General features: G+C 46.8%; 1 protein-coding gene across 4 annotated transcripts in view; it reads right to left on the bottom strand.

Annotated features, from left to right (window-relative positions):
* The window catches only part of CLSTN1 (calsyntenin 1), a 103,003-nt gene that overhangs the window by 44,755 nt on the left and 41,784 nt on the right, over positions 1-16,464 (bottom strand). For 2 of the 4 annotated variants that reach the window (XM_060258877.1, XM_060258879.1), the window contains exons 3-4: positions 12,568-12,597; positions 10,357-10,552 (exon numbers count right to left, since the gene is read on the bottom strand). In XM_060258877.1, coding sequence (XP_060114860.1) covers positions 10,357-10,552; positions 12,568-12,597 — 226 coding nt within the window. The remainder of the gene's footprint in view (positions 1-10,356; positions 10,553-12,567; positions 12,598-16,464) is intronic. The other 2 variants (XM_060258878.1, XM_060258880.1) reach the window with 1 other exon arrangement.

Below are 16,464 nucleotides of genomic sequence, written 5' to 3'. Positions count from 1 at the left end.
CTTGAAGGTTATTAGTGGGGAAAAAAGTGCCCTTTTTAGATTAGAAAGCACAAAACCAGCATGAAATCAATGTCCGGTCAAGTATCGGAAATGCAGACGCCATCCGGAAAGAAAACTCATTTGCCCTTCTGGAACATCGATTTAATCCGCTCACCAGTTTCGCTTTTGGGAAGAGAGCTTTGATTTTGCTGAGTCAGAATTCCACAGCTACATAGTTCACATCCCTTAAACACATTTCCATTAAATGCACATGTTCTGTTTCCCATCACAGTACTGCGGGCCATCCCACACCGGGAGTCTATGAAATGCAACTCCCAAAGTGCAGCTTCTGGGAAAGGGGGTTGGGGGAGAGAAAGAAGGGAACAGATGGATTCTGTTTATTTCTACACATGCAGCAATTCCAGCAATGTGGTGCTGGAGAAGACTCTTGAGAGTCCCTTGGATTGCAAGATGAAATCAGTCAGTCTTAAGGGAAATCAAGCCAGACTGTTCCCTGGAAGGTCCGATGCTGAAGCTGAAGCTCAAATACTTTGGCCACCCAATGAGAAGGGAGCACTCCCTGGAGAAGACCCTGACGCTGGGAAAGACAGAAGGCAAAAGAGGAGATGGCTGGACAGCATTACTGATGTAACAAACACGAATTTGAGCAGACTTCAGAGGATGGTGGAAGACAGGAGGGCCTGGCGTGACTTTGTCCATGGGGTCGCAAAGAGTCGGACTCAACTGTGCAACTGAACAACAACAAAGCGATTCCCCCAACTCAAAATCCCTCCTTCAGGGCTGCTTTCAGCCCAAGCAGAGGGAATAAAAACCAAGACTCATGGCCATTTCTCTACTGGGACTTAAAAGCAGCCCAGAAGAGTCACGGAGGGAGACCAGTATTGGTGGGTAAAAGGAAGACAAACTATTGGAGTATTGTGTTCTGTTTTGGGCACCACATTTTAAGAAGGATATAGACAAGCTGGAAGGGGTCCAGAGGAGGGCAACGAAGATGGTGAGGCGTCTGAAAACCAAGTCCTAGGAAGAAAGGTTGAAGGAGCTGGGCACGTTTAGCCTGTAGAGGAGGTGGTTGAGGTGATATGATCACCATCTTCAAGTACTTGAAGGGCTGTCATATAAAGGATGGTGTGGAATTGTTTTCTGTGGCCCCGGAAGGTAGGACCAGAACCAATGGGTTGAAATTAAATCAGAAGAGTTCCCGGATCAACACTTCTTGACCGTTAGAGAGGTTCCTCAGTGGGACAGGCTTCCTCGGGAGGTGGTGGGCTCTCCTTCCGTGGAGGTTCTTAAACAGAGGCTAGATGGCCATCTGACAGCAATGAAGATCCTCTGAATTTAGGGGGCGGTATTTGTGAGTTTCCTGCATTGTGCAGGGGTTTGGATTAGACGATCCTGGAGGTCCCTTCCAACTCTGATTCTATGATTCCTGGAGTAATGGGAAATTTGGCTCCTAGATCAGCTTCCTGGGCATGTGGAAAAGGCCTGATTTCACAAGCCACCGTGCTATGTATTTGGTGGGGAGAGGGAAAAAGTAGCCTAACCTTTGGACAAGCAAGGGGCCCATTTCCCTTCTCTTGCACCCACGAGTCCCAGTCTTACGCCCACTGTAGAAGAACGACAACAAATCTCCACGTTGAGATTACACAGCCTGGGACCAGTGTTCCCTCTAAGCTGAGTCAAGTGTGAGCTAGCTCAGTTTTTTTAGCCTCTGGCTCATACATGTTTTTGTCTTAGCTCAGGGAAAATGGCCCCCGGGCAAGCTAATTGATGCAGGAGCTCACAACTTTAATGCATGCAGCTCACCAAACAGAATTTTTGCTCACAAAACTCCACAGCTCAGAGGGAATATTGCCTGGGACATTTTCCCCGCTGCTTCCTCCGAACCGCAGAAGGAACCTGATGCCCTTTCGGAACCTGGGAGCCGAGCAGCACCCCGAGAGACAAGAAAACGGAGGAGAAGGATTTAACAGGGCAACCTGAGAGTAGCTCTGGCCATCTTGTTTGGCACCTCCGATCCTGGAGCTCTGGTTGCACAATTCACAAGTTAACCCCCAACGCTCCTCCACACAAAGCAGTATGCGGGCTTCCCCTGAAGCAGCTTTTTTAGGGAACCAAACCAGACATTCGCTTTTCTTTAAAAAAAAATAGTTGGCCCAAGAATGCCAAGACCCAGCTCTGGTCTCTGGGCCTTGCTCATGGCAGCTGTGCAGGAGGTCTATTAAACAATAAAGCAGAGGCTGTTTGGGAACTGATCCCGGCTGCAGTGCGGGGGGGGGGGGGGGGGGGGGCGGGGAGAGAAAGGGGACCTGCCTCCCCCCCACCGCCATTTTCTGTGCTGAAACAGTGCAGGAGTTATTTCTCCGTTTCTGCTGCTCCACGCCCCCCCAACTCTTTGTAAAAAACCCAAACATTTAGTCATAAACAATACTCCCTCTAAGCCAGGGGTGGCCAAACTGCAGCTCGAGAGCTACATGTGGCTCTTTCACACATACTGTGTAGCTCTCAACCTCCCCCCCACCCCGCTCCCCGCATGGAGAAGCTGTTTCTCTCTTTAAATCACTTCTCCAAGCCAAGCCAGCCGGCGGTTTAGAGAATGCATTTAAAGTTCCTTCCTTCCTTCGGTTCTCAAACATCTGACGTTCATATCATGAGGCTCTCAAACATCTGACGTTTATTCTGTATGGCTCTTACGTTAAGCAAGTTTAGCCGCCCCTGCTGTACGCTGTGGAATCTTGTGAGCAAAAATTCTACTTTGTGAGTTACTGGCATTAAAGTTGTGAGCTACTGCATAAATTTAAAAAAAATGCACAGGGGCATTTTCCCGGAGGCTAAAAAACCCCTGTGAGCTAGCTCACACTACCTCCGCTTAAAGGAAACACTGGTCATAAACAGAGTCATATGACTGTTGCCATCTTTTTCCTGATGATGGGAACTTGACTCTCAAGACCCCCAAAACCACGTTGGGCTCTACGGTGCTCCTGGAATCAAACTGAGCTGCCTTTGCCCTGGGTTCAGGAGGAAAACAACACACTCGCTCCGTGTAGAAAAGTCTCAGTATAATCCACGGTAAGTGATTTTTTGTAAACTCGCAAACAATTCAGTGATACAGATAATGAACCGTCCTATGCACGACGCTGCTGAAGGATTGGCAGTGGCGTTCCAGAAAGAATGGAAAAATTTGGAACGCCAGGAGATGGATTATGGCACTTCAACTCTTCTGAACCTATGAGTGCAAAAAGACGGTCCCTTGAAGGAGGATACTTTTGAAACAAAATTGGACCGGTTCTTTTTATCATTTGTTGGATTACAGTTAAAAATGGCATGGTTCTTTGGACAGTAGTTGTATCGTGCATAGAACATAAGAACATAAGAGAAGCCATGCTGGATCAGGCCAATGGCCCACCCAGTCCAACACTCTGTGTCACATAAGAACATCAGAGAAGCCATGTTGGATCAGGCCAATGGCCCATCCAGTCCAACACTCTGTGTCACATAAGAACATAAGAGAAGCCATGTTGGATCAGGCCAATGGCCCATCCAGTCCAACACTCTGTGTCACATAAGAACATAAGAAAAGCCATGTTGAATCAGGCCAATGGCCCATCCAGTCCAGCACTCTGTGTGTCACATAAGAACATAAGAGAAGCCATGTTGGATCAGGCCAGTGGCCCATCCAGTCCAACACTCTGTGTCACACAGTGGCAAAAAAATTTATATATACACACACACTGTGGCTAATAGCCACTGATGGACCTCTGCTCCATATTTTTATCTAAACCCCTCTTGAAGGTGGCTATGCTTGTGGCTGCCACCACCTCCTGTGGCAGTGAATTCCACATGTTAATCACCCTTTGGGTGAAGAAGTACTTCCTTTTATCCGTTTTAACCTGACTGCTCAGCAATAGGATGGTTTATTATCTGTATCGCTGAACTTTTTATGAGTTTATAAAAAAAAAATCACTTATCGCGGATTATGCTGAGTATTTTCTACACGGAGCGAGTGTGTTGTTTTTAACAAAGATTTCAGGTTTTCACGGCTGGTAACATCATTAGGGTTTGTCGAGTCTTTCGGGCTCAAGTGCCGTGTTCTACTGGAGAAAGTTTTCCTTCCAGACGTTTCGTTCTCAGCTGCGGAGAACATCCTCAGTGGCGTTGCAGCCGGAGCAGGCGCTCTGACCTTCTTGGCTGCTGTGCATTGAGTCTTTGTGTTGTTTTTCTCCAGTTCTGTTTACCTCTGTGGTCCCCATCACTGCTGGCGCTTACCCTGGGTTCGGGCAGCAGTCCTCCCCAATGCGGTGCTCCCCAGCCTGGAAGGCAGCAGCCTAGCCCTGCCCAGCGCTTCTCGCAGAGGTCTCCCTTGGGCGTTGCCTCCCCCCACTGCTTTCAGCAGCATCTCTCTTTGTTCCCCCCCACACACACACACTACCTGCCTAACTGCTGCATCGATTACCAAATCCACTTAGTGCTTCTGAACTGGTTACAAACGATGACATGGTCTGAACCCTCACCTCCAATGCATTGTGGCTGAGGCACTAAAGCTATTAAGACTGTAGCAATTAGTTTGATTCTTCGGGTGCATTAGACGGAGCAGTTTATGGCCGTTAAGGACTGAGCCTGCGGCTTGAACTGATTCATTTTTAACAACAGAAGAAAAGCCCTGCTGGAAGAGACCGGAGGTCTATCTAGTCCAGCTTCCTGTCTCACACAGTGGCGAAGCAGTTCCTCTGGAGGGCCAACAACAGGGCACAGAGGCCGAGGCCTTCCCCTGAGAAGATCATCAGAAGAGGCCTGCTGGATCAGACCAGGGAGGGTCCATCTAGTCCAGCCTCCTGTCTCACACAATGGCGAAGCAGTTCCTCTGGAGAGCCAACAACAGGGCAGAGAGGCGGAGGGCTTCATAAGTACATGAGGAAGAAGAGCCCCGCTGGAAGAGACTGGAGGTCTATCTAGTCCAGCTTCCTGTCTCACACAGTGGTGAAGCAGTTCCTCTGGAGGGCCAACAACAGGGCAGAGAGGCCGAGGCCTTCCCCTGAGAAGATCATCAGAAGAGCCTTGCTGGATCAGACCAGGGAGGGTCCATCTAGTCCAGCCTCCTGTCTCACACAATGGCGAAGCAGTTCCTCTGGAGAGCCAACAACAGGGCAGAGAGGCGGAGGGCTTCATAAGTACATGAGGAAGAAGAGCCCCGCTGGAAGAGACTGGAGGTCTATCTAGTCCAGCTTCCTGTCTCACTCAGTGGCGAAGCAGTTCCTCTGGAGGGCCTTCCCCTAATGTTGCTTCCTGGCTCTGGGATACAGAGACTTGGTGCCTCTGAATTTGGAGGTTCCCCTCAGCCACCATGGCTAGTAGCCCCTGACAGACCTAAGAGAAGAAGAGCCCTGCTGGATTAGAGCAGTGAGGGCCCATCAAGCCCAGCTTCCTGTCTCACACAGTGGCCAGCCAGTTCCTCTGGAAGGCCAACGACAGGGGGCATAGAGGCCGAGGCCTTCACAAGAACATCAGAAGAGCCCTGCTGGATCAGCCCAGTGGTCCATCTAGTCCAGCATCCTGTCTCACACAGTGGCCAGCCAGTTCCTCTGGAGGGACAACAAGGCATGGAGGCCAAGGCCTTCCCCCCGCCGACGTCGCCTCACGGCTCTGGCATTCAGAGGTCGAGTGCTTCTGTACATGGAGTTTCCCCACAGTCACAAATATCCTCCATTAATCTGCCTTTTAAAGCTTTTAATCCTGTGGCCATCGCTAGCTCCTCTGTCTAAGGCGTCCATCTTTTAATCACCCTCTGTGTAACGAGGCGTTTCCTTTTGGTATGTCCTGAATTTTCTTTCATGGCACTCCCAATATCCTATCCAAGAAATACCATACAATAACCTTTATCGGCATAATATCGAACGTGACCAGGGACCGATCCATCCATCAAATGGCAACTTGCAAATACATATGAACATATGAAGCTGCCTTATATTGAATCAGACTCTCGGTCCATCAAAGCCACTATTGTCTACTCAGACTGGCAGCGGCTCTCCAGGGTCTCAAGCTGAGGTTTTTCACACCTATTTAAGAACATAAGAACATAAGAGAAGCCATGTTGGATCAGGCCAACGGCCCATCAAGTCCAACACTCTGTGTCACACAGTGGCAAAAAATGTTATATACACACATACACTGTGGCTAATAGCCACTGGTGGACCTGTGCTCCATACACTGTGGCTAATAGCCACTGATGGACCTGTGCTCCATATTTTTATCTAAACCCCTCTTGAAGGTGGCTATACTTGTGGCCGCCACCACCTCCTATTTGCCTGGACCCTTTTCAGTTGGAGATGCCGGGGATTGTACCTGGGACCTTATGCTTACCAAGCAGATGCTCTGCCACTGAGCCACCGTTCCTCAAATTAAGTGCCTTCTAGATCAGGGCCATCAAACATGCGGCCCGTGGGCCAGATCAGGCCCGCACAGGGCTCCAATCAGGCCCTCCAGCAACTGGCTGTTGTCTGCTTAATTTTCCCTTGCCTGCTTTTTTCGGTGGCCATTTTGTGTTTCTTTCTGGATAAGCCAGAGCAACAAAGCAGCCCTCTCCCCCCACCCTTTTCCCAAAGGGAAGAGGAGGGAGGAGCAGCATCAGCCAATGAGGGAGCTTGGCTCTATAGCTCTGCTGGGTGATTAAGTTTGCCAGGCTCAATTAATCACCCTGCAGAGCTACTGAGACAAACCTCTCTTCCTTCTAATGAATGGCTAAGGCTCCTCCCCCTCCTCATGCCCTGGGGAAGGAAAGAAAGAGCCAGAGCTTCCTTTGCAGTCCCCACCATCAGGAAAGCTACAAAGAGTGCTTTTTAGACTAGCAATGTTTTAGTGAAGGTATGAGCTTTTTGCCTTGCTACAGAGAGAGAGAGAGAGAGAGAGAGAGAGATTTGTTGGGCTTGTTATGGGTGTAACTGGCTTCCCCTCCTCTTTTTCACTGTACTCATGCCCTCCAGTCTTTCTCAATAGGAAAGCATGTGAACTATTTAGAAGAGAAATATCAGCATTAGGCTGAGAGTGTGTTCCACCCCAGGTTTACCTAGCAAATTTTCCTTAATTTTTCTTTCACATTTCCCTTTGATTGGGGGTCTTGAATGTAGACTTCTCAGATAGTAGGCTGACAGTGACCACAGTACATGGCTGTCTCTCTGTTCTTGTAGTTGTTTTTGGGGGGAAGTTGTAATTTTTTTTTTAGTTGCAGTCATTTTTCTGGGGAAGATTACAGTTTTGTAGACATGCACATAGCCCTCAGTTTGTGCCATGGTGCCTTCACATGTTCTTGACCAGCACATGAAGCAACTTGTGTACAAAAGCTTACAATGCCCAGCTGCTTCATGTTCCTCTGCGACTTGGGCTCAAAGCACTGACCCTGAGATGTCTGTAATGAATGCCAATGAATCAAACGTAGCTTTGTAATTTACAGATGTGCACACCTGAACAGCACATATTTAATACTGGTACAGCACAGACATTGCCTGAAGTTTTTGATGCAGTAATTCATAGCAAGAGGTGAAATTTATCAGAGACTGTAAAACAAAATACGGTTAGCATGCTAATATCTTAAGCACGTTTTATTTTGAGTTAAAAAAAATTATTTAATTGTGTGTCTGTGCCCTTTTTAAAGTTTACATGTCTGCTACCTGGCATTACATTTTATGATACCCATGGCTCGGCCCGACAAGGTCTCGTTTATGTCAAATCCGGCCCTCAGAACAAATGAGTTCGACAGCCCTGTTCTAGATGCTAGTTATAAAAATTTCGCAACAGTTTCAATTACCCATTGGTTCCGAGTTGACAACAGGAAGACAATTTTATATTTGTCGGGCTTCGCTAAGAAGAAGATGATATTGGATTTATATCCCGCCCTCCACTCCGAAGAGTCTCAGAGCGGCTCACAATCTCCTTTACCTTCCTCCCCCACAACAGTTACCCTGTGAGGTAGATGAAGATATTGGATTTATATCCCACCCTCCACTCCGAAGAGTCTCAGAGCAGCTCACAATCTCCTTTACCTTCCTCCCCCACAACAGACACCCTGTGAGGTAGATGAAGATATTGGATTTATATCCCGCCCTCCACTCCGAGGAGTCTCAGAGGGGCTCACAATCTCCTTTACCTTTCCCCCCCCAACAGACACCCTGTGAGGTAGATGAAGATATGGGATTTATATCCCGCCCTCCACTCCGAGGAGTCTCAGAGGGGCTCACAATCTCCTTTACCTTTCCCCCCCCCCAACAGACACCCTGTGAGGTAGATGAAGATATTGGATTTATATCCCTCCCTCCACTCCGAAGAGTCTCAGAGGGGCTCACAATCTCCTTTCCCTTCCTCCCCCACAACAGACACCCTGTGAGGTAGATGAAGATATTGGATTTATATCCCGCCCTCCACTCCAAAGAGTCTCAGAGGGGCTCATAATCTCCTTTACCTTCCTCCCCCCAATAACAGACACCCTGTGAGGTAGATGAAGATATTGGATTTATATCCCGCCTTCCACTCCGAAGAGTCTCAGAGCGGCTCACAATCTCCTTTCCCTTCCTCCCCCACAACAGACACCCTGTGAGGTGGGTGGGGCTGGAGAGGGCTCTCACAGCAGCTGCCCTTTGAAGGACATATGAAGCTGCTTTCTACTGAATCAGACTCTCAGTCCATCAAAGTCAGTATTGTCTACTCAGACTGGCAGCGGCTCTCCAGGGTCTCAAGCTGAGGTTTTTCACGCCTATTTGCCTGGACCCTTTTTTAGTGGAGATGCCAGGGATTAAACCTGGGACCTTCTGCTTCCCAAGCAGATGCTCTTCCACTGAGCCACCATCCCTCCCCAACCTCTGCCAGAGCTATGGCTGACCCAAGGCCATGCTAGCAGGTGCAAGTGGAGGAGTGGGGAATCAAACCCGGTTCTCCCAGATAAGAGTCCGCACACTTAACCACTACACCAAACCGGCTCTCACTATTTGCTCACTCAGACAGGGGTCAATGAGTATGGAGCTCAGGTCAGAGTAAAAAGTACAGTTTCGGAACACATGTTCTGAAGTTTCTATCTCTGGACATGCACAAGAGCACAGTCTGTCGGCATAGGGAGTTTTATGGAATCTTCCAAGAACTATCGCAGAGGGTAGCACGCTGAACCTAGCTAGCGAATAGGCTCTGCGTTGCAGGTGAGATAGTCAGCCCTATACCCAGGGGACAAAACCCCCAAACTCAAGGGTGAACATCTGCCTTCAGCAAGGCTTTCAAGAACCGGCAATTAAATATCAACCAATCTTTGTCTGATCAATAAGAAAGCTGATTTTTCTGAATGCGGAAACAGATCTCCAATATTAATCCCAATTGAACTGATTTTGTCCTCTACGTGGCACAGCCATGCAGAGGACTGAAACTCCATTGGGCTACAGCCATTAAATTTTGGCTATGCGTGCTTTTAAAACAGATGATGGTAGTCTGTCTGAGAACTGCAAAGGCACCTCCAGAAGGGGAACCTTTCCACAGAGCTGATGTTCAAGGCCGACTGCAACAGAGACAACTGCTGCTTTATCTCCCTTCCCAAAATTAGGCAATCGGGCAATATTCCTCCCCTCCTGGGCCACGCATGGATGCGCTTTGGGCTGGATTCTCTTTGGCAGCATTGAGTCACAGCGGGATACCCAGCCAGCTGCTTGCAATGCATGAACAGCCCTTTGCTGTGCCTCTCTGAGAGGGCTCCTGTTAACCTTCCGTGAAGGTTATGCGATCGGGACTCAGCGCTGCCGTTGCGATGCCCTTCCCAAAGGAGGGGAAAATTTCATGCCGAAATTTAAATAACGTTAGCAAAAGGAGGCAAACGCACCATGTGCGAGGTCAGACCCTGTACAAACACGGCGGGTTTTTTTGTGGTTCATAACCCACATTTAGACCATCTGACGTGATTGATTTTGCAGCACGACAACTGACAAGCAGAGCGGTTACGTGGGGCAGAAAATTTACGTACTATGGGGGGGAAAAAGAGCACTGAGAACTTTTCCGGAAAGTTGCCCATCCCACATCACTGAGAGGACAGTTTTAAAAACTTAATAGTTTAAAAAGATCCTGATGAACTGAATTTGCTTTTGTGTATGTGTGTGTGCTTGTGTGTGTGTTTTTGGTGCTTATGCAAAACTGACTAAGAATTGGACTGGAGGAATCCTAAAGTCTCTCTGCTGTTGTCCCCCACGCCTGCTGGGACCAAGACCACCCCTTAGACGCCCTCCTCTACGGTCATGCATCTGGCTTTTCATTCATTCCAAATGGAGAAACCACACTGCCGCCAGAACTCTTAATTCAGACTTCTCTCCCCCCCCCCCCCCACTCCCTGAGAGTACTTACTTGTGGGATTTTTTCGCATTGGCGCCATCTGGTCCCTTCCCACAGTCGTACGCTTGGATGGTGAATGTGTAATCCTTCTGCAGCTCGCAGTCAAGTTTTTCTTTGGATCGGATCGTGCCCTCGCCGGTGGACTTATCCACCACCACGGCTTCAAAGGGGACATTTTGCCCGTGAATTTTAAATCCGCAAATCTCACCTAAGAGATTCAAAGCGACTCTGGTTAGCGCTTCCAGGCAACAGAAACGGATACAGGCATGTTTGTGTGCCGTGTCTTGCTTTTTAAAAAAAAAAAAAAAGAAAACACACACAAAGATCACTTAACATTTCTTTTTTGCAGCCAGGGGTTTTGTGAGGGTCTGTGGACAAAGCAAAAGACAACTGTGCTTTTTGTAAAAAAAAAAAGATGGGTGAGATCTGGTAGTTTTCAAAAACAAAATGAAACAGAAAAAAGAAAAAAGCATACATCTGGCTTTCCAAGCAACTGGTTTGACTTTGCATCCATCATGCAGGAATACAGGAGAGAGAGAGAGATATGTAGACAGGCATTTCACAGGAGTACTTGAGACAAACTCTTGGGGGGGGGGGGAGAGAAGTAAAGATCTTAGAAGAGCGTAACAGCCAAGGCCGCCGGGAGTATCTTCTATGCCAAGCTGCTGGTAACCAGAGCCGGAAGGTTAAAAATGCACAGTTACGAAGTCGAGAAGAGGTGAAAGGAAGCTTAAAAAAAAACGGGATATAAGAAGATTCAGCACTGTAGTTCACAAAAATTCTGTCAATGGAATCCAAAAGGACAAAGTCTTCCTGTGCAATGTACCTGGCTTTGAAGAAACAAACCATCCAAACCGAAACCGGGGAGGGACGGGGAGGGGGACAGCAACCCAGAGTCAGGGGAATAAAAATGAACTACTGAATGGAAAAAGTAGAAATACCAACTTCTCAGGCATCCATTTCAACAGCCGTCTACTCGCTTGGTGCCACTTGCGTTCCGTCAGAACCTACTCTCTGCCCCTCTGCCCTGGCCTCGATTTGGGACATTTCACCTGGTCAGCCTACAGCCTAACATACCCCAAGGAGAGAACAGCTCCAATACAGGTGGAACATTTCCAGTCTCCTAACCACAGTTAGGAAAGGGTTTGCTCATGCACCTCTCCTGTCTGCAAATCCCTTTTGTCGTCTTTTTGACACTCACAATGATCATTTTCATAACTGGAGCCAGGAAACCACTAGTATTAGTGCTAGCGGTGCTGAAAGTTGCAATTGCACACTTACTTCCCAAAAATTTCTTACTTCCACAAAAATTGCACACTTACTTCCCACATGAGTGCAGGCAAAGGGGCACTCAAGTCCACGGTATGTTTCTCGCAGCCGAGATTAAAACCAGGGCTTTTTTTTTTGTAGCAGGAATGCATTTGCATATTAGGCCACACCCCCTGGTGTAGCCAATCCTCCAAGAGTTTACAGTAGGCCCTCTACAAAGAGGGCCCTGTACGAATATGCAAAGGAGTTCCTGCTACAAAAAAAAAAAAGCCCCGATTAAAACCCTTAAAAAGCGGCAGCCAAGCCAGAGAACTTCATGTTAAACAGATATCCAAGATGACATTCAGGCTAAGTTGCAAATTGCTGCTATACATTATATCGGGGTGGAATTCTCACAGGAGCTCCTTTGCATATTAGGCCACACCCCCTGATGTAGCCAGTCCTCTAAGAGCTTACAAGGCTCTTTTTTTGTAAGCTCTTGGAGGATTGGCTACATCAGAGGTGTGTGGCTTAATATGCAAAGGAGCTCCTGCGAGAATTCCACCCCTGTATTATATACATTCAGGGCTTCTATATCTGTTTTGGGGGGTAAAATGATTTATTACCAAAGTGTAAAAAATTCACCCTACAATACAAGTTGTCTGAGAAAATGCAAAAGGGGGGGGTGAGGCTTGTCTTAAGAAGCTTAAATATGAATAACCGCACAGTTCAAATGGATGTCTGATTTACGGATATTTCTAGCCAAAGGGTTGATTACATAACATTTTTAAATAGAGAAAAAAAAACAATATATATTTATATATATTTTTGAAGGGGAGGAGAGAATACTGGGAGAATAAAATGGGGTCAAAAAGCATGACAGGATCTTCTGTTTAAGTGCTGATTCCCCATTTCATAACCAAAGTTAGTGGGTTAATATTCATAAAAAAGGGGATAGAAAGAACCCTTCATCACCTTCTTTGGTGACTGTCACCTCAAAACTCTCTAAAGGGAGAAAAGATAAACCCGAGTCAGTAATACAAGAAAGACTGAAGAGGGAGCAAATTAAAGGGAGGAAAATAATGAAAAGTCAAGAGATTCAAACATTTACACAAGAAAAACCTTTTTTTGACATTTCTTTTTTTTTTTCAAGAATTAGAATCCAGTCGTTGGTTACTACGAATGCAACAGAACTAGATTTTCAACTTAGTGGAAGAGGCTCTCCCCAGCTTCCAAGGGTCGCAGGCAAAGGCAACTCCATCTTAAACTTACACATTTCCAATTTATAATCCTTACATTCACAAGTAGATGAAACAATTTTAAATATCAACTAAATCCATTCATTAAATCCGTTCATTTTCTTGTAGCGTGTGTCTTCCACTGCATTCCTTTCTACAAAGTCCTTCCTTTGACCACGGTGGAAGGGAATCCTTGCATCCAACCTATATACTTGTCCTGAACTATACAAAATAACTGAGTCTTCATTAAAAGTTGCTTTGCGTTGGCTTTCCCGCACCCACTCAAACCTGCTTACTGATACTGCATTGCCATGGAGTGAAATCTCCAGTGCTCATTGGCTGAACTGCCGCGATGGCATGGAATATTCAACCACTCGGGGAACTAAAGACTTTTCGCTGCCCAATTCGGAGAGGGAAGGAGGTATTGTCGGCCAGGCTGGGAAGTGAACTCCACACAGAGGCACTAGATCACATAGGAAAATGTCCTGGGATGTAAGGAATGGAGCGGGAAGGTGTGTAGAGTTGACAACAGGCTGGAACATGAAAGGAGGGCAGGTACACAATGAGGGCTGCAGTGAGCAGTTAGAGTACTTGAAGTGGTATATCAGGCCACACACCCCTACTGTAGCCAATCCTCTCAAGAGCTTACAAGGCTCTTTTTTTGTAAACTCTTGGAGGATTGGCTACATCAGGGGGGTGTGGCCTAAGATGCAATATGGAAGAACAGATTTTAAGATCATGACTATATCCTGGCGCTGGGGCAGTGGAATGCTGGTGGTGGTGGTGAATGACTGCTGGGGAAAATGGCTGAAGGACAAGGTGACGGGATAAAATAACTAGTGACCTAAAGGAACCCGAAGTAACAACAAGTTGGAGAGACAGGTAAACAGAGTTGAAGAAAGTAGAGGCCACAGAGCATGAGATCCGTAGGTTTAGACCCGCCTACCACCCCCCACCGCAGGAAAATTTTGTCTAGGCTAATTTTCTGTCATCAAAATGGCACTAAGACTTTCAGCCCCTTGGGTTTGCAGCCACTGATAGACCTTCTTCCCATGAATGAGTCTAATCCCCTTTTAAAGTCGTCTATACTTGTAGCCATCACTACAACCTCTCGCAGCGAATTCCACATTTTAATCACTCATGTAAATAAATATTTCAATTGTCCATCCTCAACCTACCGTCCATCAGCTTCACTGCATTCCAGTATTTTGGGAGAGGGACCAACAGTCCTCTTTGTCCACTTGTAAGAGAATCTTTGTTGGATCAGGCCAATGGCCCATCCAGCCCAACACTCCCTCCAGCCCGCACATAGTTTCATGAACCTCTCCCCCGTTATCTCTCTTCTAAATGGAAATGTCCCAGGATTCTTCAACCTTTCCTCACGGGAAAGCTGCTCCAACCCTCTAAATCATGTTGGTTGCCATCTTTTGCACTTCTTCTAGCTCAGTGATGTCCATTTTGAGATACGGTGAGCAAAACTGCACGGAGTTCCAACGGCCCACCTGACAGCTAAGCCGTGTGACCACGAAGAGGATGCTGGGAGTCTGAATGTGCTCCCCACTGTTCCCATGCACCATTCCCAACTCTCCTAAGCTGTTATGCACAGCTTTCTCTCCTTCACCAAGGAAGCACCACTCAAGTAGCAAGATGTGGAAGTTAGCCTGACAACAGCCACGTCCTACACTCGTCACCTCTAGCCTTCGCCTTACAAACAAAAATTAATTAATTAATTAACATGCGGCAGTATGTGTACTATAGCTAGGAGATTCTAAGACTGCCTGGCATCCAGAAGTTCCAGCTCTTTTTATAGCATTATGCACTACTAGGTGGCAAGCTAGATTTGCTCGTTTGAGGCAAGAGATATTTCAGAGGTGGTTTGCCGTTGCCTGCCTCTGCGTCAAGGCCCTGGTATTCCTTGGAGGTCGCCCATACAAATACGGGACTGACCCTGCTTAGATTCTGAGATCTGATGAGATCAGGCTTGCCTGGGCTATCCAGGTCAGGGGAACAAACAAAGAGGTTGGATTAAAAGCAAGCTCTTTCATTCTTTATGCAGTTCTAAAAGGTAAAGGTAAAGGCAGTCCCCCTGTGCAAGCACCAGTCGTTTTCGACTCTGGGTCAACGTTGCTTTCACAATATTTTCATGGCAGATTTTTTACGGGGTGGTTTGCCATTGCCTTCCCCAGTCATCTACACTTTCCCCTAGTAAACTGGGTACTCATTTTACCGACCTCGGGAGGATGGAAGGCTGAGTCAACCTGAAACCGGTTACCTGAACCAGCTTCCGCTGGGATCGAACTCAGGTCATGAGCAGAGGGCTCCAAATGCAGCGCTGCAGCTTTAACACTCTGCGCCACGGGGCTCTTTATGCAGTTCTACACAGAGGTTATTTAACAGTGAGCGAGTGTGGAATGAGTTTGGGGGGGGGGGGTTGTGTGTCTGTGCTGCACAATAGAAACGTTTTAATCAGCAGATCTCTTGTAAAGAAGCGGGGGTCTCTCTTAGGGGTGTTTAGGAGTATTTATAACCAGATTCTCATCTCCAAAAAGTGCCATACTCAACATCTCCTATCTGTGAAAGGTGTTTTACTCAACAGGCAAGAAAGGTACAATGTCTATATGAGAGGCACTTCAGTGGGATCTGCTAAGCCCAATCCAGCCAAGACTACAATTCCGCAAAGGCCACGACTGTTAAATGAGGGGTAAAGGTGGAGAACTGTTTTGGGAAAAGGACAGAAATTACTTCTTGAAGGAATCAGATCATCATTTACTCTTTAAAATTCCATCAATATGCCAAATAGTACAATTATATATGATACCTAAGTTATAAATGAGGCATTTTATGGTGGCCAATCAGTAAAAGATGTTTATTTATTTATTTATTTTTATTTATTTATTTTATGGCTTCTATCCCGCCCTTCCCAACAAGTGGCTCAGGGCGGCTTACAACACAGGAATCTAACATAAATAGGCGTTAAACATAGAGCATTAAATTTAAACATTAAACCATTTAAAACATTTAAAACATGTTTAGATTTGATACAAAAACAAGCATGTATTTCCTCCTCCCCCCCCCAAAAAAAATTCTGTTCTTTCAGAAAAGGGAGGGGGGAGGGATCAAGGGCTTCAGCGTTTTTAGAAATCTAATGGATGTTCACATGAAATCCTCAACTATCTCTTTTTTCTTCTATTAAAACATCAGCCATGTTACCATTTTAAAAAAAACCTCTCCAAGTGATTAAAAACAAGAGTACTACCTTAAAAATCTGGAAACATATGAACATATATATGAACATATGAAACTGCCTTCTACTGAATCAGACCCTGGGTCCATCAAAGTCAGTATTGTCCACTCAGACTGGCAGCGGCTCTCCAGGGTCTCAAGCTGCGGTTTTTCATGCCTATTTGCCTGGACCCTTTTGAGTTGGAGATGCCAGGAATTGAACCAGGGACCTTCTGCTTGCCAAGCAGATGCTCTACCACTGAGCCACCGTCCCTTCCCAATGTTGAAACAAAGTCAATACAAAATGTAGTCCTTTTGAAAATTAGCATCCATCTGGGAAGCTGAAGAGGGCTTTTGCGTCCACGCATCCACTGTCAGTCACCACAGAATGACATCATGGAGCTGGCTATGT

This window comes from Heteronotia binoei, chromosome 18 (assembly GCF_032191835.1).
Source record: "Heteronotia binoei isolate CCM8104 ecotype False Entrance Well chromosome 18, APGP_CSIRO_Hbin_v1, whole genome shotgun sequence".
Taxonomy (NCBI): Eukaryota; Metazoa; Chordata; class Lepidosauria; order Squamata; family Gekkonidae; genus Heteronotia; species Heteronotia binoei.
Note: the sequence above shows the minus strand (reverse complement) of the source record. Positions and strands in the feature narration are given on the sequence as shown.